This window comes from Cetorhinus maximus, chromosome 1 (assembly GCF_964194155.1).
Source record: "Cetorhinus maximus chromosome 1, sCetMax3.hap1.1, whole genome shotgun sequence".
Taxonomy (NCBI): domain Eukaryota; kingdom Metazoa; phylum Chordata; class Chondrichthyes; order Lamniformes; family Cetorhinidae; genus Cetorhinus; species Cetorhinus maximus.
In genome coordinates, this window is record NC_135879.1 from 191,410,313 (window position 1) to 191,434,188 (window position 23,876).

At 41.3% G+C, this 23,876-nt stretch overlaps 1 protein-coding gene across 4 annotated transcripts in view; it reads left to right on the forward strand.

The window, feature by feature from the left end:
* The window catches only part of kiaa1328 (KIAA1328 ortholog), a 275,580-nt gene extending 251,984 nt beyond the window's left edge, over window positions 1-23,596 (forward strand). For 3 of the 4 annotated variants that reach the window (XM_078551400.1, XM_078551413.1, XM_078551417.1), the window contains one exon: window positions 21,809-23,596. In XM_078551400.1, coding sequence (XP_078407526.1) covers window positions 21,809-22,034 — 226 coding nt within the window. In that variant the 3' untranslated portion in view covers window positions 22,035-23,596. The remainder of the gene's footprint in view (window positions 1-21,808) is intronic. The other variant, XM_078551422.1, reaches the window with a different exon arrangement.
* Window positions 23,597-23,876: the final 280 nt, after the last annotated feature.

The window sequence follows — 23,876 nt, forward strand, 5'->3', positions numbered from 1 at the left end:
ATTTTGCATCCACTTCTGAGCCTGTCGATTGCGTGCGCCTGACGAACATAAGATTGGGTCTGAAACCAGTGTCTTAAACTTAAATGAAGGCAATTACAAAGGTATGAAGACCGAGTTGGCTATAGTGGACTGGAAGTATAGGCTAAAAGGTAAGATGGTAAAGAAGCAATGCAGATATTTAAGGAGATATTTCATAACTCTGAACGAAGGTATATTCCAATAAAGAAGTGTCTACAAGAAGGACGCATCATCCTTGGCTAAGTAAGAAAGTTAGGCATGGTATCAGATTGAAAGAAAAAGCAATCAATGTTGCAAAGTTTAGTGGTAGGCCAGAAGATTAGGAAAAAGTTAGAAACCAGCAAAAGATGACTAAAAAAGACTAGAGAGAGGAATTAGAATATTAGAAATAAACTAGCAAGAAATATAAAAAACAGACAGTAAGAACTTCTTCAAGAATATAAAAAGGAGAGTAGCTAAAGTGAGTGTTGGTCCCAGTTAATGAGACTGGGGAATTAATAATTGGAAACAAGGAAACGGCAGAGGCTTTGAACAAATATCTTGTATCTATCTTCACGGTAAAAAATATAAAAAGCATCCCAATAATATACTGGAAAATCAAGGGAGAGAGGAACTTAAAACAATCACAACCACTAGAGAAAAAATACTAGGAAAACTAATGGTTTAAAGGCTGACAAGCTCCCAGGCCTGATGACTGCATTCTAGGGTCTTAAAAAAAAGTGGCTGCAATGATAGTAGATGCATTCTTAGTAATCTTCCAAAATTCCATGGATTCTAGAGAAGTCCCAACTAATGTAACGCCCCTATTCAAGAAAGGAGAGAGATAGTCGTTTGGTAGTACAGAACTTGAGTATTGCTGAAAAAAGAGACATGCTGTCGAAGCTTTTCATCATGCACTCATTAGGACAGAATTTGCAAGAATTGTAAAGGGAATAACATTTTATACTCCATGAAAAGAGAGTGCTGATTGGTTTTCAAGTGGATTGGTAGAGGCATTGCCATGGAGAATGCACCAGGAAGCAGTTAACTGCCAAGTTCTTGTTTAAATTCAAACCAGGTTGGTTGATTTCGATTCCGTGGGTAATGAACCAGAGAATGGCTGACCCCAAGTTTTTGTTTAGTTGAAAAAGGCATATGCATGGACATGCTCCTTCTGTCTGCAAAGGACAGGACCATGTGTGTGAATATATGTAGCATCTAACATGTGCAATTGAGCCACTCTGCGAGCCCAACTGATAATCTTAAATTGGTTGTCAGTGTACTTCTTAGCACAATCAGGATTATTTAGCAAGTGTTGTCCAATCGCAGAATTACATCAAATGTTGGACATTATGTTTGGAGTTCTACCAGTACGGGCTGATTGGGTACGGTCAGTACTTTGCCTGTGGCAAACAGCCAAAGAGATATGTTGTTTGATACGATCTGTCAGTCGTTGGGACATACAGCCTACATACCTGGCATCACACTAGCACTGAAATTCATATCCCATATTACTCACTTGTGTGATAGGTAGAACATCTTTTTGGCTTGACAGCAGCTCCCTGCTAATGGTGAATACCACCCGTGTTGCTACTGCACAGTAGCAGCATGTAACAGTTAACTTCACCTGTTGCTCAAATTTTTGAGACACCTTACCCTCGTAGGGTAATCTGAGGTAGACTGGGCACTTTTCAGGACCAGAAATGGCAGTCTTAAGCCCATTCAAAACATATGTCAGTGATTGAACAACACATGCTCAATGACTGAGCATCCATAGCTCTCTGGGATAGAGAATTCCAAAGGTTCACAAGCTTTTGAGTGAAGAAATGTCTCCTCATCTCAGTCTTAAATGACCAAGCCCTTATTCTGAGACGGTTGACCCCTAACTCTAGCCAGGGAAAACATCCTTCCAAGAATCTATCCTATCAAAACCCTTAAGAATTTTTTAATGTTTCAATGAGATCACTTCTCATTCTTTGAAGCCTAGTCTGCTTAATCTACCCCCATTGGACAAAATCCTCATCCCAGCAATCAGTCTAGTGAATCATCATGGCACCACCTCTAAGGCAAATATATTCTACAGAGGTAAAGAGTACAACCTTTACAAACTGTACATAATACTCCACGTGTAGTCTCAACGAGGCCCTATACAATTATTAATAGAGCCAACATTTTTTCTTGTACTGTTGCCAGGCTAACTGGCCTTGTTTTCTTTCCCTCTGCTTTCTTGAATAGCAGATTTATGTTTACTGCCTTTGAATCCACAGAGAATGTTCTAGAATCAAGGGAATTCTATAAGATCAGAACCAATGCATCTGCTATCTCTGTAGTCACCTATTTTAAAACTCTAGGATGTAGGCCATCAGGTCCAGGGGATTTGTCGGTTTTTAATCCCATTAATTTCCCCAGCGTGTTTTTTTACCAATAGTAATTTGTCTTAAGTTCCTCATTCTCAATAGACCCTTGGTTCCCCACTACTTCCCGAATGATTTTTGTGTCTTCTACTGTGAAGATAGGTACAAAGTACTCATGTAATGTCTCTGCCATTTCTTTATTCCCTCTCATAATTCTTCCTCTCTTTGCTTCACAAGCTCAAGTTTTATTAGCATACTTTTGCTAATCTGCTTTTTACATACCAATAGAAAATATTATCACCTATTTTTATGTCGCTTGTTAGTATACCCTCATATCTATTTTTCTTTCTTTATCAATTTTGTGGTCATGCATTGCTGAATTCCAAAACCTTCCCAACCCTCAGGCTTACTTCTCTTTTTGGTAACATTATAAACTTTTATCTTTACTCTAATGTTGTATTTAACTTTTCTTGTTAGCCACAGTTGAACCACATTTTCCACAGGGTCTTTATTCCTTAAGGAATCATAGTCATTATGCATTATGAATTAATTCTTTAAATGTTTGTCATTGCTTATCTACCATGGTATATTTTAATTATACTTTCCTAATCTGCTTTAGCCAACTCAGCCCACATACCCATGTAGTTTTTTTTTGTTCAGATTTAAGACCCTAGTTCTGGATTAATTAAATCACACTCAAATTCAATATGAAATTCTACAATATTATGACCAGAGGCTTCTTTACTACATGATTATTAATTAATCCCCTCTCATTGCACGTGACTTGATCTAAAATAGCCCCATAGGTTCCTCAACATACTGACCTAAAAATTGTCTTGAATACGTTCATGAACTTGTCTTCCATACTTCCACAAAATTTGGTTTATCCAGTCTATATGAAGATTAAAGTTGTCCATGATTACTGCATTACCCTTGTTACATGCAGCAGTAATTTCTTGATTTTAACTCTGCCTGACACTACAAATACAATTAGAGGGCCTATAAGCTACTCAAACCACTGTTGTCTGTTTCTAAGCTGATTGACCAATCACCTGCCCATTGCTGGTCAGTTTGGGTTCCACCAGGGCCACTCGGCTCCAGAAATCTTTACAGCCTTGGTTCAAAGAAATACAAAAAAAAGTTGAATTCTAGAGGTGAGGTGACAGTGGCTGCCTTTGACATCAAGTCAGCATTTAACTGAGTGTGCCATCAAGGAGCCTTAACGAAACTGAAGGCAATGGAAATCAGAGGAAATCTCTCTACTGGTTGGTGTTCAGTAACATTCTAACGTACAAAACTCCCAGGTACTGAAGTAGTCCATACCTGCATGCAACAAGACTTAGACAGGCTTGGGCTGATAAATAATAACTAGCATTCGTGCCACACAAGTGCCAGACAATGATTGTCTCCAACAAGAGAGAATCTAACCATTGCCCCTTAACATTCAACAGCATTACCATTGATGAATCACCCACTATCAACATTCCTCAGGGTTACCATTGACAGAAACTTAACTGGATTAGCTATATTGTTATGATTCCCGTAGAGACTAATAACTTTTAAAAGGAAATTTGAGCTTCGAGTGGCTGACTGAAAGGATCATGTGGCTGACTGAAAGGATCACATGACAAGATTTCAAGTTTTAAGACTGTTACTGTAACAGCCAAATTAAAAGCAACGTTGACTAAACACTATTTCAGTTAGGCAGCTTATACTCTAAACTACAGAAAAGGTTCCCCATTTAACTTGTTAAAATGTCCAAATCCCTCCCCTCCATGGTCACACTTTACATTGTCCCTTAAGTGGACACTTCATTCTCCAGGGACCTGTCCAAAGCTACTCTCAGCTTCCAATGGCTTGCTTCATTTTTCCTTTTCTAGTTGGATAACTTCTAATCCTGAACTGACTTTCATGGTGGGGGTTACCCTGGAGTTCCATCCCTCTATCCTAAGCTAGGTGAATCTTCCAGCTTCCTTTAAACCCTCTTGGTCTGTACAATCTGAGCACGAGCTGCCACTTGCATTTTGCGTGGTGAATAATAGAGACTGGCTACCTCTATCTCTTTGCGTTCTGTCTCAGATTCTTGCAGAATGACCTGTCTGTGAGGTTCAGGACTACCTTAAGAAAAAGCCTGTAACCCAATACTACAATGGCTTGTTATGGACTCTTTCCCTCTCAGCCCATCTCCATGGAAATGTGAGTGACATGGGCCATGTATCCAGGTCCTAATTAGCTACCTGCTAGACCCCCAACTCCATCCTATCTTGGAATTAAATATAATGAAACCATTTATAAAACCAGACATTGCTACACCTCCCTGTTAGATTTGGAGACTAATAGTCTATCCACCATCAGCACAGCTGCCCTGGTCATTGTTTATCGATGTGAATATCTTGCACCTTCTTCTTAGTAAGACAACCTTGAATCCCCTTTAACCTGTAACAGCCAAGCCACACAAGCTTGTTGTCGGGCAGAATTCAGAACATGATCCCTTATTTCCTCCTTTTTACCATAAATTAAAGTGACAGCCCCAAAACATAATTTTATAAACTTTGCATTTGTAACAATATAAAACTGTGCTACAAGAGCAGGTCTGAGGCTGTGAATTCAGCGATGAGTAACTCATCTCCTGACTCCCCAAAGTCTTCCCACTATCTACAAGGTACAAGTTAGAAGTGTGATGGAATACTCTCCACTTGCTTGATTGAGTGCAGCTGAAACAACACTCCAGAAACTGGACACCAGCTGGAACAATGCTGCCCACTTGATTGGCACCCTATCCACCATCTTAAACATTCACTCCCTCCCCTACTGGCATACAGTGGCCGCAGTGTGTACCATATACAAAATGTACTGCAGCAATTCACCAAGCCTCCTCCTTCGACACCGCCTTTCAAACTTGCGATCCCAATCACCCAGACGCATTAGAACACAACCACCTGCAAGCTCCCCTCCAAGCCATACGTCACCCTGACTTGGAAAGATGGGCTGGATTTTCATCCTCCAGACGGGTAGTGGGAGTCGGGAAAATTCCTGGCCCAGCCCACCCACCATGGGAGAAATTAGGAGCAAAGAAGGGATTTTCACTCCCAAGGTGTGGGTGCGGGCTGCAGTCGGGCCAGCTGACTCAGGAAAAATTTACAAGGACTGCTGGATGCGGAGGTGAACTGTTTAAAAGGTCCCCCTTGGTGCTGCGGGACTTGGTCCCAGTTAAAATAAAAACAGAAAGGCCCTCCAACCCTCCCCCCCCCCCGCCCCCCCATACATCCCCCATGCTCCATCCATGCCACCTCATGCCCCCATGTCAAGCTGTGTCCCCCAAACAACCCCTATGACCCCTCATGATCTCCATGCCAAGCTGTGCTCCCCAAACAACCCCTGTGGCCTGTCATGCACCCATGCCATGCTGTGCCCCCAAAAAACCCTAATGGCCCCCGTTGCCTCCTTAAACAACATGTTAATTGGAGAATACATTGCATAGAGTGTGAACAAATACTGTTTGGCAATTGGAAAACTTTGAGAATAGTCTTGAAGGTTGCCAGAGTCAGAGGATGATCAAGATCCCTTTTTTATGGGATGTGGGCATCACTGGCGGGGTCAGCATTTATTGCCAATCCCTAATTGCCAGCTCCTTTGAGAAGGTGGTGGTGAGCTGCATTCTTGAACCACTGCAGTCCATGTGGTGTAGGTGCACCCACAATGCTCTTAGGGAGGGAGCTCCAGGATTTTGACCCAGCGACAGTGAAGGAACAGAGATATATTTCCAAGTCAGGATGGCGAGCGGCTTGGAGGGTGACTTCCAGGTGGTGGTGTTCCCATCTATCTGCTGCCCTTGTCCTTCTGGATGGCAGTAGTCGTGGGTTTGGAAGGTGCTGTCTAAGGAGCCTTGCTGAATTCCTGCAGTGCATCTTATAGATGGTAAACACTGCTGCCACTGTTAGTCGGTGGTGGAGGGAGTGAATGTTTGTGGATGTGGTGTAGCTAGTCTAGTTCAGTTTCTGGTCAATGGTAACCTCCAGGATGTTGATACCTATATGGTAATTGACCTTGCAGAGTTGGATGATACTTTTTTGGAGCAGGCTTCTAGCTTCATTTCCTGCACTTCCACCTGTTTTTGGAGTTGTGTTCTATGCCTTTTGTCAGGGAAGAATACAAGAATATAGCACATCAAAACTTCCTTATTAGTTTCCAGACTAGCATTTGGGTATTGGAATCACTCTTTTCATAATACAATGAGTGAGCTGCACTTATAGAGAGGTCATGAGTTTGAGCCACTAAGGAGTGTTGGTTTTAGCAGGCATCAAGAGCTGAAGATTAGGGAGGTGGTTGGGGATGGGAATTGATTGGAGCATCACTGATGCACTATTAGAGATGCTATGGACAGATGTGATTGCTCTAGGAATCAATAATAATATTTGTAATAGAATTGTGCAAACTTGAATACAAGTGAATTCCTTCTTTATAGAGTATATGGCTCGCTTAAATCGATATGGCACACTCAGTATATTCTAGTGATTTACTCTTGGGGCCCTACATCTTCAAGAAATGTAGCTGAAGAGAATGGAGGGAGCAGGATATGTCTGTTCCAGTAGTCACCCTGCCTTCCATGGGGGAAGCAACTGAGAAGAATGATTCTTTGGAGAGTCTTCATTTTAGGCAGTTAGGGCAGTTGTTGGAGTTGATGTCTGGAGCTCTCATCTTGGAAAATTACCTTGGCATGGCCACAAGTGAACATGGAAGAAACTTTGAGCAGTTAAGGTCTCTTGCTCATCTGAGGAAGCATGTGACGAGCCACTGATTACTTAACAGGCATCTGGTTGGACAGTGGATTTCTGGTTGCAAGCTCTTTGCCAGTAACATTTTATTATTTTGAAAAGCTGAATTTAGTTTACTCAACAAACAATGGCCAGGATTTTCCGGCCTCACCGTGGCGGGACCAGCCAAAAATCCATTGACTTTCAGCGCGACTGGACGATCCCACCGGCCGGTGGGGCCGGAAAATCCTGCCCAACATTTTCTGTGTGAGCTACATTGAAACTGGACCTTAAAAGAGAGAAAATATGTGTCTCATTAGCTGCTGAGATCTGTGAAGTAAGGTTTGATTTTTTATGGGTATTTGGTGATTTACAATGACTTGGCATTAGTTATAAAAATAGTTAGTTGGAAACTATGTATAACTTACATTTATAACAAAGAGACAGACTTAGAAATTATGGGCACAAAATTCATAATTTTTTTGCTCCTCTTGAAGAAACATCTTGCTCACCTTTCTTTTAAGTCACTTTTCTTTTTTTGCTGCCATCATATTAATTTACACCAGGGAATGTTTTTTGTGCTTCCAATTTGCATCATTTACTTTTTTTTGCTACTTTATGCCTGTGTTCTCTAGTGCTACCCTCAATATGTCTTGCACAAATGTATAAAGGGCAGAATATTTGTGTTGTGCCATTTAGATAGATGTTAAAACCCTTGCTTTAAAAAAATGAGTAAATGGGGGGGGATTTAATATTAAGGAGCCCAAGAGGCACAGTTGGTAGCACTCCTGCCCCTGAACTTGAAACCCAGGCGTTTAAATCCCACTCCAGGACTTGTTGGCCACAGAAGAACCCCAGCCACTGATGCAGGTCAGCCAGCATGTATTGGCACCAGTCCACAGCCCGGATAAATGGAGAGGGTCAGTGGTAGGAAGGGCATCTGGCTGTAAAACCACCTGCTAAATCCAAAATGATGGTTGATATGAAGGGTGATCAACCAGCATTGCGCTGACCCATGTAACATGGAAAAGAAAAAACAAAACGGGGAGTCTAATGTGGGAGATAATTTAATGTTTTTTTAAAATATTTGTTTTTATGAGGGATTTCAGTTCTAAATTGCTGTATGTTTATGTTATTAACTGAAACACACATAATGCACTAATTTCTGATTTCTGTAAAATTGTTGGAAGCTTGTGTTTGCATTTTACTTCAGAAGTAATCTTAAAGTGTATTTGTTTCACTTGCTGTCTATGCACTAAATATCACTCACATCTGAGGTTTTAATAATTGCACAAAAGAAACACGATGGCAGTGCAAAGCTGATGTAGATTAATGCTGAGCTGCAGAAATTTTGTTTAAACCTGCTTTCTGATTTTAATGACCAGAAATCAATTACTTCCAAAAAGTAAGGAATTTGAAGATATTTTTGATCCTAAATATCGCAGCTGTTACTTAATCACAATATATTGCTGATTTTATTTTCCAGAATCCGGAGTCTTCTTTTTCATCCCAATCTCTTTGAATATATACTTTTCATATTCAACTTAAATCAAATAGCAGCTACAGTTCTACTCCATCAATCAATGTGTTAAATGATGCTTGAGCTTTAAATTTGCATAAAAAGGGATTTAAAATTCAATTGACATGTTAGGTTATTAATAGATTAAATTTAGTAAGTCTAAATAGTTTTAATTTCAAATAGCTTGTTTGACTTCCATCTGTGTTTTACCTGGATTGGGATCCCTAAGTATAGAAATGCTGTCATTATTTCAACAAATGTCTCTATTTTTTTACCTCTAGCTCTCTAATTGTGCAAATTCTTTGGGATCCAGAAAGACAATCTTAAGTCCTAGTGATCTTCAGCCTACAGTATAAAACAGGCTTATTCTATTACCAATTCAGCAGACTTTTTGATGGTGGGTGGAGAGAGAATTTTGCTGACGGTCCATTGTCAAAACAATGCATAGGATCTTTGTTTGCAACTTCTGTAACTGACCCCCAAGCTGTCATAGGAACATAGGACTTAGGAGCAGGAGTAGGCCATTCAGTCCTTCGAGCTTGCTCCGCTATTAAATAAGATCATGGCTGATCTGGTTGTGGTCTCGATTCCACTTTGCCATCTGCCTCCCATAACCCTTGACTCCCTTGTCTATCAAAAATCTGTCTAACCCTGCTTTGAATAAATTAAATTACCCAGCCTCCACTGCTTTCTGGGGAAGAGAACGCCACAGAGTAAATGACCCTTTGAGAGAAAAAGTTTCTCCTCATCACCGTTTTAAGCAGTAGACCTCTTATTCTTAAACTGTTTCCCCTGGTTTGAGTCTCTCCCACAAGTGGAAATATCCTCCCTGTCAAACCCCCTCAGGATTGTATATGTTTCAGTAAGATCATCTTTCATTCTTCTAAACTCCAGTGGGTATAGGCCCACCCTGTTCAACCATTCTTCATAAGATAAGCCCCTCATCCCAAGAATGAGTTGAGTGAATCTTCTCTGAACTGCTTCTAATCCAATTATTCCTGTTTTCGAACAAGGAGACTAAAACTGTACACAGTATTCCAGATGTGGTCTCACCAAGGCCTTGTACAGCTGCAATAATACTTCCCTATTTTTATATTCCATTCCCCTTGCAATAAATGCCAACATTCAGTTTGCCTTCCTAATCACTTGCTGTACCTGCATACTAATTTTTTGTGATTCATGTACCAGGACACCCAGATCCCTCTGTAACACTGAGTTCTGCACTCTTTCTCCATTTCAATAGTATACTGCTTTTCTGTTCTTCCTGCCAAAGTGGACAAATTCACATTTTCCCACATTATACTCCATCTTCCAAATTTTTGCCCACTCACTTAACCTGTCTATATCGCTTTGCAGACTCTCTACCTCTTTAACTTACTTTCCTACTTATCTTTGCGTCATCAGCAAATTTAGCTACCATACATTTGGTCTCTTCATCCAAATCGTTGATATAGATTGTAAATAGTTAAGGTCACGGCACTGATCCCTGTGGTGCTCCACTTGTTACAACTTGCCAGCCTGAAATAGACCCATTTATCCCTACTCTCTGCTTCCTGTTAGCTAACCAATCCTTTTTCCATGTAATATGTTATCCCCTCCACAATGTCATCTTATCTTGTGTAGTAACCTTTGATGTGGCACCTTATCAAATGTCTTCTGGAAATCCAAGTACACTACATCTACAAGTTCCTCTTCGTCCACCTTGCTTGTCACTTCCTCACAAAACTTTAATAAGTCAGTTAAATATAACTTCCCTTTTACGAACTCATGTTGACTCTGACCAAATTATAATATTCTAAGTACCCTGCTATAACCCTCTTAATAATGGACTCTAGCAATTTTCCTATGACAGATGAACATAAGAAAAATGAACAGAATTAGGCTATTTGGCCCCTCGAGTCTGCTCTGCCATTCAATAAGATCATGGCTGATCTGTTTGTGTTTTGAATTCCACTTTCCTATCTACCCCTGATAATCTTAGATTCTTGATAGGCAAGGGAATCAATCTACCTCTGCCTTAAAAATATTCAATGACCGCGCCTCCACTGCCTTCAGAGACAGAGAGTTCCAAAGTCGCCCAACCCTCTGAGAGAAAATATTCCTCCTCATATCCGTCCTAAAAGGGCAACCCCTAATTTTAAAACAGTGCCCCCCTAGCTCTGGACTCAGCCACCAGAGGAAACATCTTTTCCACACCCACTTTGTCAATACCATTCAGGATCTTGTATACTTCAATCAAGTCACCCCTCACTCTTCTAAATTTCAGTGGAAACAAGCCCAGTCTGTCTAACCTTTCCTCATAAGGCAACTTGCTCATTCCAGGCATCAATCTAGTAAACCAACACATTTACGTCCTTCCTTAAATAAAGAGACCAAAACTACACAAAATATTTGAGATGCGGTCTCACCAATGCCCTGTATAACTGAAGCATAACATCCTTACTTTTATGTTCAATTCCTCTGGTAGTAAAGGATAGCATTCCATTAGATGTTTAAATTACTTGCTCTACCTGCAAACTAATTTTTTGTGACTCATGCACTAGAACACTGATCCCTCTGCACCTCGGAATTCTGCAGCCGTTCTCCGTTTAAGTAATACTCTGCTTTTTTATTCTTCCTACCAAAGTGAACAACTTCATATTTTCCTACATTATACTCCAACTGCTAGATTTTTGCCCACTCACTCAACCTATCCATATCTGTCTGCAACCTCCTTATGTTCTCTTCACAACATACTTTCCTACCATTCTTTGTGTCATCTGTAAATTTAATTACCTTGCCTTCACTCCCCTCATCTAAGTTATTGATATAAATTGTAAAAAGTTGAGGCCCCAGCAGAGACCCCTGTCGGGCCATCACTAATCTTTGCAGATCACTAATCTGCAGACCACTAATCTGTCACTTATTTTATAAATTATAATTTATAAAATATATTTTATAGATCATAAAGTGGAAAAATCCTAATTATCTAATATTTAGGCAACAACACGTATTGGTGAAGGTAAATTATTTTCAAACACATATCCAAAATTAGAATGATTTATTTTTTACCATGTAGGTAAGCATGAGATCAAACATCTTTTGATCAATGCTATTTTGGCTATATTTGTAAGTACTTTACATATTTACCACCACCTTTTCTTTTACAATACGGTGAGTGAGTAATCTGGAATATCAATATCTGGAACCTGAGGCATCTGTATATTGCACAAGAATCAATCTAGTTTTCTCAGGTTCTAGAAGTGTATACCTTGCTATCAGTTGCAAGCCAACTGTGAACCTGTTAGGATTTACTAAGATTAGTTGGCAGGAAGACCTTTTTCTTTGTGGGCTACTGGCCTTAACAGGTCCCACAGTTTTATGTTTGGCTCACAGCCAGCTGTGCATTTTGGGCTGCCAATATAAAATCATCTAGATTGTTGGAATTAAAAATATTTGTTTAAATACAAATGTAACATTCAGAATATACTTATTTCCCCTATGAAAGTTGAGAGCAAAAAGAGTGTCTAGTTCCTGATTGTCCAGTAGCTCGGTGGACATTTGGTGTGTGACAGTCCTTGAGCAAACAAATGCCCATTTTGTTGATGATCATTTGGCAATTTGTTTTACCTGTGGTTCTAATAGCCATTCATGAATCTCAGGAGGTTTACCAGGCCACTGGCAGACTCCTGGCAAAGCTTTCATTAATAGCAGCAGTATGATTAATTCTGCATGTGGGGGACAGTCCACGGAATATAGAGATGAGTGTACATTGAGATAGGCAAACTGCATGGGAGGGTACCATTGACCAGGATTTTCTATTTGTACTCATCAACCTGCAATTTTCTTATACATCAAAATGAATGGGAAGAGGAAATGATGGACTCATAATTAAGTGCACAAATGGAAAACTCCAACCATATTTTAAAAAGGCTAGGAAAGACCTGTGGCATTCAGCCAGATTAGAGCTTGTGACTTGGCTTAAATGCACAAATTATTTTTTAAAAATCTCAACAAAGCTAAAACTGAGCTCTAAAACAGTTAGTAATTATCTGAGCAGCTTATTTTTATATACAAGAGGAAAGCAAACTGGTAATTGTATTAGTCTATCGCTCTTGATGTGTCTGTCAAGGCTTTTCAAGTAGCATTCTCCTGTACAGTTTAGGCTTGTCATTGCTTTGCTATTGCATTGTAGTTAGATGAAAACCAAACTACAGACATAACAAAAAAGTAGCAAAATGAGTCCAGCAGCTGAGTATTTTATTTACATCAAAGGAATAGGTCTTTACAGTGAAAAATTTGTGTATATCGTTTATATCTGTGTGTACACAGTATTGAAAAGAAAACCTACACTGTATCACGTAACATGCTAATAACTTGCAAGGCTCATAAATCCAAAGATGAGAGTGTCCTAATTTTATTTTAATCAAAGTAAAATAAAAAAGTGTTATGTTTTACAAAATGGAATTTAATAAGCACGGTAATATTGGAAGCCACTTTATAAAAGCCGTATGAACTCAGGAGGTAGAAATGTTAGTGTAATGGAGAGGGCTCAGAATGTCTTGACATGATTGCACTGCATGTGCTGCAGGGAGTTTTTTTATTCATTCGTGGGATATAGGTATTTCTGGTAAGGCCAGCATTTATTGCCCATTCCCAATTGCCCTTTAGAAGGTTGTGGTCAGCTGCTGGTATGAACAGCTGCAGACCTCGTAGTGTAGGTAGACCCAGAGTGCTATTAGGGAGGACTTTTCAGCAACACTGAAGGAACAGCAATATATTTCCACTTCAGGACGGTGACTGACTTGGAGGAGCTGGTGTTTCCATGTGCCTGCTGCCCTTGTTCCGCTAGGTGGTAGAGGTTGTGCATTTGGAAGATCCTGTTGAAGGATCAGTGGCGAGTGCAACTTGTAAATGATACACACTCTGCCACTCTGCGCCAATGGTAACATATGAACATAAGAAATAGGAGCAGGAGTAGACCATACAGCCCGTTGAGCCTGGTGCACTATTCAATATGGCCATAGATGATTTTAAGTTTCAAGAGGAGGGAGAACGGTAGCATAGTGATAATGTCACTGGAATAGTAATCCAGAGGCCTAGGTTAATGCTATAGGGACACATATTCATATCCCACCACAGCAGCTGGTGGAACTTAACTTCAATTAATAAATCTGAAATATAAAGCTGGTCTCAGCGATGGTTATCATGAAACTATCATCAATTGTGGTAAAAACCCATCTGATTCACAAATACCCTTTAGGGAAGGACATCTTTTTTTTATTCTTTCATGGGATGTGGGCTTTGCTGGCTAGGCCAGCATTTATTGCTCATCCCTAATTGCCCTTGAGAAAATAGTGATGAGCTGCCTTTTTGACCACTACAGTCCATGTAGTGTAGGTGTACCCACAGTGCTGTTAGGGAGGGAAATCCTCCCAGTGACAGTGAAGGATCGCCGATATATTTCCAAGTCCGGATGGTGAGTGACTTGGAGGGGAACTTCCAAGTGGTGGTGTTCCCATGTATCTTCCTGCAGTGCATTTTGTAGATGGTACATACTGTGCCACTGTGCATTGGTGGTGGGGGGAGTGGATGAGATGCCAATCAAACGGGCTGCTTTGTCATGGATGGTGTCAAACCCCTTGAGTGTTGTGGGAGCTGCACTCATCCAAGCAAGTGGAGAGTATTCCATCACACTCCTGACCTGTGCCTTGTAGATAGTGGACAGGCTTTGGGAAGTCAGGAGGTGAGTTACTCGCTGCATGATTCCTAGCCTCTGACCTGCCTTGTTGCCACAGTATTTATAAAGCTAGTCCAGTTCAGCTTCTGGTCAATGGTAAACCCCAGGATGTTGATTGTGCAGGATTCAGCGATGGTAATGCCACTGAATGTCAAGGGGTGATGGTTAGATTCTCTCTTGTTGGATATGGTCTGGCACTTGTGTGGTGCGAAGTTACTTGCCACTTGTCAGCCCAAGTCTGGATATTATCAAGGTCTTGCTGCATTTGGACAGGGACTGCTTCAGTATCTGAGGAGTCATGATTGGTGCTGAACATTGTGCAATCATCAGTGAACATCCCCACTTCTGACCTTATGAAGGAAGGAAGGTCAGTGATGGAGTAGCTAAAGCTTGTTGGGCCTAGGATATTACCCTGAGGAACTCCTGCAGTGATGTCCTGGGACTGAGATGATTGACCTCCAACAACCACAGCCATCTTCCTTTATGCTAGGTATGACTCCAACCAGCGGAGAATTTCCCCTCTGATTCCCATTGACTCTAGTTTTGCTAGGGCTCCTTGATACCATACTCGGCAAAATGCTGCCTTGATGTCAAGGGCAGTCACTCTCACCCACCTCGGGAGTTCAGCCCTTTGCAGTATCCAGTGCCTTCAGCCGTTTCTTTATATCACGTGGAGTGAATCGAATTGGCTGAAGACTGGCATCTGTGATGCTGGGGGCCTTCAGAGGAGGCCAAGATAGACCACCCTCTCGGCACTTCTGGCCGAAGATTGTGGCAATGCGTCAGCCTTAACTTTTGCACTGATGTGCTGGGCTCCTCCATCATTGAGGTTGGGGATGTTTGTGAGCCTCCTCCTCCAGTGAGTTCTTTAGTTGTCCACCATCATTTACAACTGGTTGTGGCAGGACTGCAGAGCTTAGATCTGATCCGTTGATTGTGCGATCGCTTAGCCCTATCTATCACTTGCTGCTTATGCTGTTTGGCACGCAAGTGGTCCTGTGTTATAGCTTCACCGGGTTGACACCTTATTTTTAGGTATGCCTGATGTTGCTCCCGGCATACCCTCCTGCACTCTTCATTGAACCAAGGTTGATGCCCTGGCTTGATGGTAATGGTAGAATAGGGGATATGCCGGGCCATGAGGTTGCAGATTGTGTTCGAGTACAATGTTGCTGCCGCTGATGTCCAGTCTTGAGTTGCTAGATCTGTTCGAAATCTATCCCATCTAGCACGGTGGTAGTGCCACACAACACGATGAAGAGTATCCTCACTGTGAAGGCGGGACTTTGTCTCCACAATGACTGTGCGATGGTCACTCCTACTGATACTGTCATGGACTGATGCATCTGCGGCAGGCAGGTTGGTGAGGATGAAGTCAAGTATATTTTTCCCTCTTGTTGGTTCCCTCAACACCTGCCACAGACCCAGTTTAGCAGCTATGTCATTTAGGACTCAGCCAGCTCAGTCAGTAGTGGTGCTCCCGAGCCATTCTTGATGACGGACATTGAAGTCCCCCACCCAGAGTACATTCTGCGCCCTTGCCACCCTCGCTGCTTCCTCCAAGTGGTGTTCAACATGGAGGAGTACTGATTCATCAGCTGATGGAGAGCGGTAATTGGAGTATACTGATGGGGCAGTAATTGGCCAGGTTGGATTTGTCCTATTTTTTGTATACAGGACATACCTGGGCAATTTTCTACATTACCAGGTAGATACCATGACTGGAATGGCTTGACAAGCGGCGCAGCAAGTTCTGGAGAACAAGTCTTCAGTCCTATTGCTGAAATATTGTCAGGGCCCATAGCCTTTTTAGTATCCCGTGCCTTCAGGCATTTCTTGATATCACGTGGAGTGAATCGAATTGGCTGAATACTGTAAATAAAATCCCTTTATCCTGTGACTGCTCCCATGTTCCAGATTCTCCAGCTAAGGAACCAACCTCTCATTGTTTAGCCTGCCAAGCCCCCTCAGAAACGCGTATGTTTCAATGAGATCACCTTTCATTCTTGTCCAGGGAATACGGGCTGGATTTTCACGGAGTACACCGATTTTGGAGACCTTTAAAAATTGTGGGCGGGATCCCGATGCGGAAGTCCTGCTCCTATTTTTGGCAGAACGCATTTTTACTGGCAGGTGGAAGGGGGTGAGGTGTGAATCACACAGGCGGGAAGCTCAAACTCATCTGAATCATTTGAAACTAGTGCTGAGTTCAAACAGACCCTATTTTTGCTGTCTCAAGGGCCTTAACCTGCAGTATGGGAGTCACAAATTGATGGAGTAGACATAAATACTTGTAGGGCGGATAAAGCCTGTTTAGGTGTCATGATCTGAAGTCTTTTAAGTCCCTAGCTCTTTAAACTTGGAGGAAAAAAAACCAAGCTAAAGCTCCCAGGGTTTAAAAAAAACACAATTTTTTCGACTGCTTTGATTTCTAGACCATTTGACATAGGTTAGAAAAAAACATAAAAATACCTGAAAAAACTCAGCAGGTCTGGCAGCATCTGCGGAGAGGAACACAGTTAACGTTTCGAGTCCGTATGACTCTTCAACAGAACAAAGTAAAAATAGAAGAGAGGTGAAATATAAGCTGGTTTAAGGGGGGGTGGGACAAGTAGAGCTGGATAGAGGGCCAGTGATAGGTGGAGATAGCCAAAAGATGTCATAGACAAAAGGACAAAGAGGTGTTGAAGGTGGTGATGTTATCTAAGGAATGTGCTAATTAAGGGTAGAAAGCAAGACAAGCAAGGTACAGATAGCCCTAGTGGGGGTGGGGTGAAGGAATTGAAATAGGTTAAAAGGTATGCTTGGCTGAGTTTCAAAAGCTACAAAAGCACTTATCTCAGCAGGGGCTTCTAAGTTCATAGTTTGATTGACAGTTTAAAGGGCTATTAAAAGATTAGCTGTCTTTGTGGGTACCGAATAAATGTTTGTTTTTATGTTAGATTGAACACTTGAGGGGAATTAAAAGCTTTAAAAGGGTTTCATGAATCATAGAATTATTACAGCACAGAAGGAGGTCATTCAGCCCACTATGTCTGCACCAGCTCTCCAAATGAGCAATGCACCTGGTGCCATTTCCCCACCTTCTCCCTGTAACTCTGTACATTCTTCCTTTTCACATAATAATCCAATTCCGTCTTGAATGCATCAATTGAACCTGCCCCCACCACACTGTCAAGCACCGCATTCCAGATTTTAACCACTGGCTGCATGAAAAAGTTTCTTCTCGTGTCTCCATTGCTTCTTTAGCCAATTATCTGTGCCCTCTTGTTCATGATTCTTCCATCAGTGGGAACAGTTTTTCCCTAAGTGTCCAGATTCCTGATGATTTTGGATACCTCTATCAAATATCCTCTCAACCTTCTCCAAGGAAAACAGCCTGACTTCTCCAGTTTATCTATGTAATTGAAGTTCCTCATCCCTGGGATCATTCTGTTGCATCTTTTCTGCACTCTCTCTAATGCCTACACATCTTATCTAAAGTGTGGCACCCAGAACTGGACACAGTACTCCAGTTGAGGCTAAACCAGTGTTTTATACAAGCTTAAAATAATCTCTGAGCTTTTGTACTCTGTGCCCCATTAATAAAGCCTACGATACTGTATGCTTTTTCAGTATCAAGTGTGTATGAGGGAGAACTGAATTAGATTGTTAAAAGTTTTTTTCTCATTTCCACATTGCACCTGAGACCTGCCCAAGATGGATATGGGGTGAGAGGCTATGGAGGTGACATGGAAGTATGAGGGGCCACAGTGGGGGTGGGTATGAGGGGGCATGGGTTCACATGGGGGTGTGCAGGGGGTTGATGGGGTGAGAGGAGTGAAGGTTAGAGGGCCTAACAGCTTCCAAGACAACTGGGATGAAGCCCCAGAGAATCGAGGCGCGCCTTTTAACCAGCTTGCCTCGGCACACGCCCATCTCTGTGGCTGCCTGCAATCTGCGTCCAGGGTTGGCGGGTCTGAATCTATCTGAATCTGCCTTCCCAGAGTGAAAGCTAGGTGTAACGGGGTCCTTTGAACCAAGGCAGATCTGCCTTTTCGGGAAATTTCCCAACTTGAGCTACTTGTCTCGGTAGCGAAAATCTGGCCCCGTATATCCACTTTACCAGTCTCTTAACATAGGACAATTGTCTCATCCCAGGGACCAATCTAGTGAACCTTTGCTGTACTACCTCCAATGCAAGTATACACTTTCTTAAATAAGGAAACCAAAACTGCACACAGTATTCCAGGTGCGGTCTCATCAAAGCCCTGTACAATTGTAGCACGGAGGGAGTGAATACTTAAGGTGGTAGATGGGGTGCCAGTCAAGTGGACTGCTTTATCCTGATGGCGTCAAACTTTTTGAGTGCTGGAACTGCATTCATCCAGGCAAGTGGGCATATTCCATCACACCTCTAACTTGTGCCTTTTAGATGGTGGACAGGCTATGGGAGAGCCAAGAAGTGAGTTACCTGTTGCAGAATTCCCAGCATCTGACCTGCTCTTGTAGCCACAGTGTTTATATAGCTAGCTGGTCCAGTTCAGTTTCTGATCAATGGTAACCGCAGGATGTTGATAGTGGGGTAATTAGCAATGATAATGTTGTTGAATGTCTTTTAATGTGCATACTTAAATTTCATAATAAAGCATGTAGAAAAGCAATTGATGTTTGATCATTATACAAGCATTAGGCTTAAAATCACTAATTTTTCATGTCTTCAAGCTCTAGAAGAGGGTTAACAAATAAATCTGTTTCCTTTAGAAGCAAATTTTTTTCACCCCCATTAAAATGATAACATGGAATTCCTCATGACACTGAGTACCACAGGAAATCTTTGGAAACTTTTTTTAACTCAGGCGATTTGGTCAACACCAGCAAGGCCAATATTGATTGCCTATCCTTTAGTGCCCATGAGATAGTGGCGGTGAGCTGCTGTCTTGAATTCAATTAAGTGGCTTGCTAGGTCATTTCAGGGCAGTAAAGAGTCCATCATATTGCCCTGCATCTGGAGTTACATATAGTCAGACTGGGTAAGGACGGCAGATTTCCTTTCTTAAAGCACAAACCAGATGCATTTTTAAAACATCTGGTAGTTTAATGGTCACCATTACTGATACTAGCTATTTAATCCAGATTTATTTAATTAACCAAATTTAAATTCTTAACTGCTGTGTTGGGATTTGAACTCATGCCTCCAGATCATTAGTCCAGGTTTCTAGATTGCTAGTCCAGTAACAACTATTATGTTACCTGTCCTCATGGGAACCAAAAAAATTAGTCACTACAATGTGCTTTTCATTTGAGATGCAATAGCTATGTAGAATAAAATCTTCTCTGACAGGCTGCTGAATGAAGATGCTGTCCTTGTGCTATAAACCGAGCAGTTTAATGTTCCCTGCCGCATGAAGCAATAGACAGAATGAAATCCTATTCACTGCCATCTATTTTACCTGCTGCTACTGGGTATGAAATAAATATTTTATATAACAGTTGCACTCTATTTGTGTTGACTGCTATCTCCTACTAACGTAGGCACACTCCACCTGGAACATCATGTGCTTAATATCAATCCTCAGTCTCTGCTAACAGAGACAAAATTGTCATTGCTTTTGCTGGATTGATTGTGCCCATTAATATTAGCTCTTAGTTGTCATCTAGCATCTCTATATAATAAACGAAAGCTGCCGTTATTTTCTTAAACTAATTTTTTTTGAACCTATTATAATGAACAATTACTGTCTAAAAGTAGAACAGCAGTTTTATGAAATTGTGTAAATCTTTTGAAAAAATTAATGGAATTAACCTTGTCTATGACCTTAATTTCTCTTTTGACAGAGGTTATTTGGCATTTTTAACACACTGAACACTGATATTAGTGAAATCAGTTGATATTTTCACCCGAGTCTAAATGTTGATATATTGCGTTGCATTTATTTGTCAAGCAAAGTGTGCAAATTTTATTTTCTGCTTGTTAAAATAAAAGTTTTTAATGGATATTGTGGCATGTGAAAATTTACCATAGGGAAAAATTATGAAAGGTGGCATGAGGAAGGGAAATTTGAGGAATGAAATTCAAGAGAGTTTTTTTTTGTAAGAATCTGCAGCCACTTCAGGACACAGGTATGAGTGAGGGAGACACTGTAAGTCATGAGTGATGTTTAAAAGCAAATTACAAAGGCCTCCTTTATGAATGGAATAACCGTTGCATTAGTCAATGCCTTATACAGTATAGCTGTATAACATATGCATTAGAATTTCACAGACATTTATTAAAGAGTTTAAAAACTTGCTTTTTAGTAATGATGTTTTAGTGAAGTACTACGAAGTAGGGTCTCAGAGTGCTTAAGCATATGTGATATTAACAGGTGCAAATAACATGTTCTCGGGAGGGAGATAGAATGTCAACTGTATGTTTCAGTATGGTGGGAGGCTTGCATTTTATTCAGTTTGGTGCAAAGGATAGAAGGGGTCTTTGTATCCAATAAGTTATGAAGGGAGGCTCAGGAAAATAATTAAAATGCTTGAAGAAAATAACAGAAAACGTCCATTTATTCAATTATTTATAAGGAGAGGATCACCAGAGTACCAGTACTATTGTTACTTCTAGTGTTAATGGCAAGTGCACAGCTTATTTTAAATCACAGATAAATAGTTCTGGTTGTCTTATTACCTTTTGTACGCTTAACAAATTTTGTAACTCGTGATGTTTTTATTATTGTTACTATTTTTTTCAGTCTACAGATTTGTGATAGCTGGTGTTAAAATAAAAGGTGGTACTATCAGGAATTATAATTTAATTGTCAGGACTGCATGCTTAATACTAGAAAACATTTACTGTTGATCGTGGCATATAACACATCCCAGTATATATGACAACCCCATTTTCTCAGCCCCAAAGATTATGGTTTTTTTTCTTATTCTCGGCATATAAGTCGACCACCCTTTTCAGTCACAACATGCTATACTTGCATGGGTAGATAGCCCCAATTTTTCACACCACAACTGGATGTTTTATTTACCAGTACCCTATAATTGGGCACAAGGAATCAAGCAGGCGATGTTGCAAAAATGCACAGGAGTTCAAGACACACGCACACAGAGCAGACCCTGCGCAGTAAGTGATGAAGATGGTGACCACCCTCACCTTCAGTTCACGCCTATATTCGACGTATAAGTCGACCCCTATTTTTGGGGAGATTTTTCGAGGCTTCAGAGGTTGACTTATATGCCAACGTCTACAGTAAATAGATTCCTGGAAATAATGGAGCATCATAACATTGACCGTTTATCATGGTTATTTTATCATCACAAGACCATCATTAGTCATGTGGTCTCCTTGTGTTATGTGCTTTTAATGTTTATGAAAGAGCTCCTATAGTGCACAGTATCATTTGTGTCTTTTATTATGCATATTTTTATGAAGAAAGGAAACTCAAATGCTCTCAATTTAACATAGTTTTTCTCTTCTTCCAATATCTTTAAGCTATGAAGCCTCTCTTGTTCATTTGGTGGATGCATTGAGTCCAATTTCCTCACAAAAGCATAATTCGCACATCAAGGAAGAATACTGCAAGCCAAGAAAAAGCAACATAATTCACAGCGGAAACCATCAAAAGCTCGCTAAGACTGGAACAGTTCCAACAGACAGTGGAGTATCAGATGATGAATTTGAAGAAAGCAAAATGTTGGAAGATGTTTTTTTCATTTAAAAAAAGGGGTGGAACATTCTCACTGGCATTGGTGAACCATCATGATTTTTGAATTATTTTAGTAAAACTGGATTGTTGAAGAGTCCAAAAGTCTGGCTTTAACCTTTTATGCTTTGGACCATTGGAGACATTGTGCTCTGCTGGGTTAATCCAAAATGGAAAGTGATTAACATGCTAGGAATATCATAGGATTCTTTAAAACTAATAACTGTAGTACACTTACAACAATGTTTCTGTGGCATATTATTTTCAAAGCTTTTGAAAAGTTAATTGTCTTAACCAATCTTTCTGTTGCTTTTTCATAATTACTGATAATTAATATGCGCTATAATTGCCCAAACAGGAAGAAGCAGCATATACCACATTCATTGCGTATAATACCCATATCGAGAGTACATATTGGCAATTAACTGAGTCCAGAAAGCTGAGAAATCATCTGGCATGTTACCATTTTAGATGTGAAACTGCATTAAATCAATGTGCACTCTCCCCTAATGCTGCTACAGTTCTGCAGACTGCAAATATGTTGTGTAGAATTGTTAGTGTGCTATACTCTTCTTTTTCTAGGTAATATTTGCAGATATAAAGGCATTATGGAATGTGCAGGCATAAACCACTGTTGAAACCATCAACATAATGGTACATACTAGCCTGTAAATTTCGAGTTCTGGGCAGTGTATCTGGCGGCATACCCCAAAGATGCGCCGAGGAACCCCCCTGGAAGTTCCGAGGTAAGAATTGCACAGCAATTGCCTGGCAAGTTCAAACTTCCGATGGGGAATTTCCCTGTACTGGGAAATCTGAAGATAAGATTAAAAGCGCAAACTTCAGGTAGTTCTGGTTATCTTCCAGCAATAGTCACCCAGAAAAAGTTAGAAGAATAAAAACCACCTCTAGCTTCTAGGTAACTATTGTATTGAACTCTCCCCCCATCCCCCCAGATCTCCCCCTGACCCACCACAGGACACCCCCACCCACCCACTAGCCCGCCACCCCCTGCCCTGACTCCCGCACCCCCCGCCGACCCCACCACAGGACACCCCTACACCCCCCCCCACCCCACAAGAAAGCCCCCGACCACACCCCATCCCTTACCCCCCTGACTGCACATCCTGAGTGCAACCCCCCCGCCGACTGCACTTCCCACCTGCATCCCCCCAACTGCACCCCTCTGTCTGCACACCCCCTTGATTGCACCCTCCTACAACCCGGACTACAACCTCCAACCCTGACTGACATGGTCCCCCACCCGACCGACCCCACCCCTCAATCCTACCCACTTACCTTACAAACCTACCTCCTCCCTGGCTTGAAAGTGGCTGGACCTTTAAATTTAGCTGATTTAAGGCAGCCAGTGTCGTTAAAAAAGGAGGCATGGCCTCCTTATGTCCGACTGCTCAGCTGTCGAGTGCTGTCGAGGAGCCTGCTGCACTGCACAGTTCTCACCCAGCCTGAGTTGGAAGGTCAGGTGCGAAAGAATCACCTGGATTTCAAGGTAGCAAACTAGGAGCGGAGTGGCAATTCAACTCTGATTGCCACTCCAAAGAAGTTGATGAAAGAAGTCAAAGAAGAAACAAAAACAAGAATTGCTGGAAAAACTCAGCGGGTCTGACAGCATCTGTGTAGAGGAAGACAGAGTTAACGTTTCAAGTCCGTATGACTCTTCATCAGAACTAAAGAGAAATAGAAATGTGGCAAAATATAAGCTGTTTAAGGGGGGTTGGACAGGTGAAGCTGGATAGAGGGCCAGCGATAGGTGGAGGCAAAGGAGAGATTGTTAAAATTGTCATAAACAAAAGGTCAAAGGCGTGTTGACGGTGGTGATATTAGCTAAAGGATGTG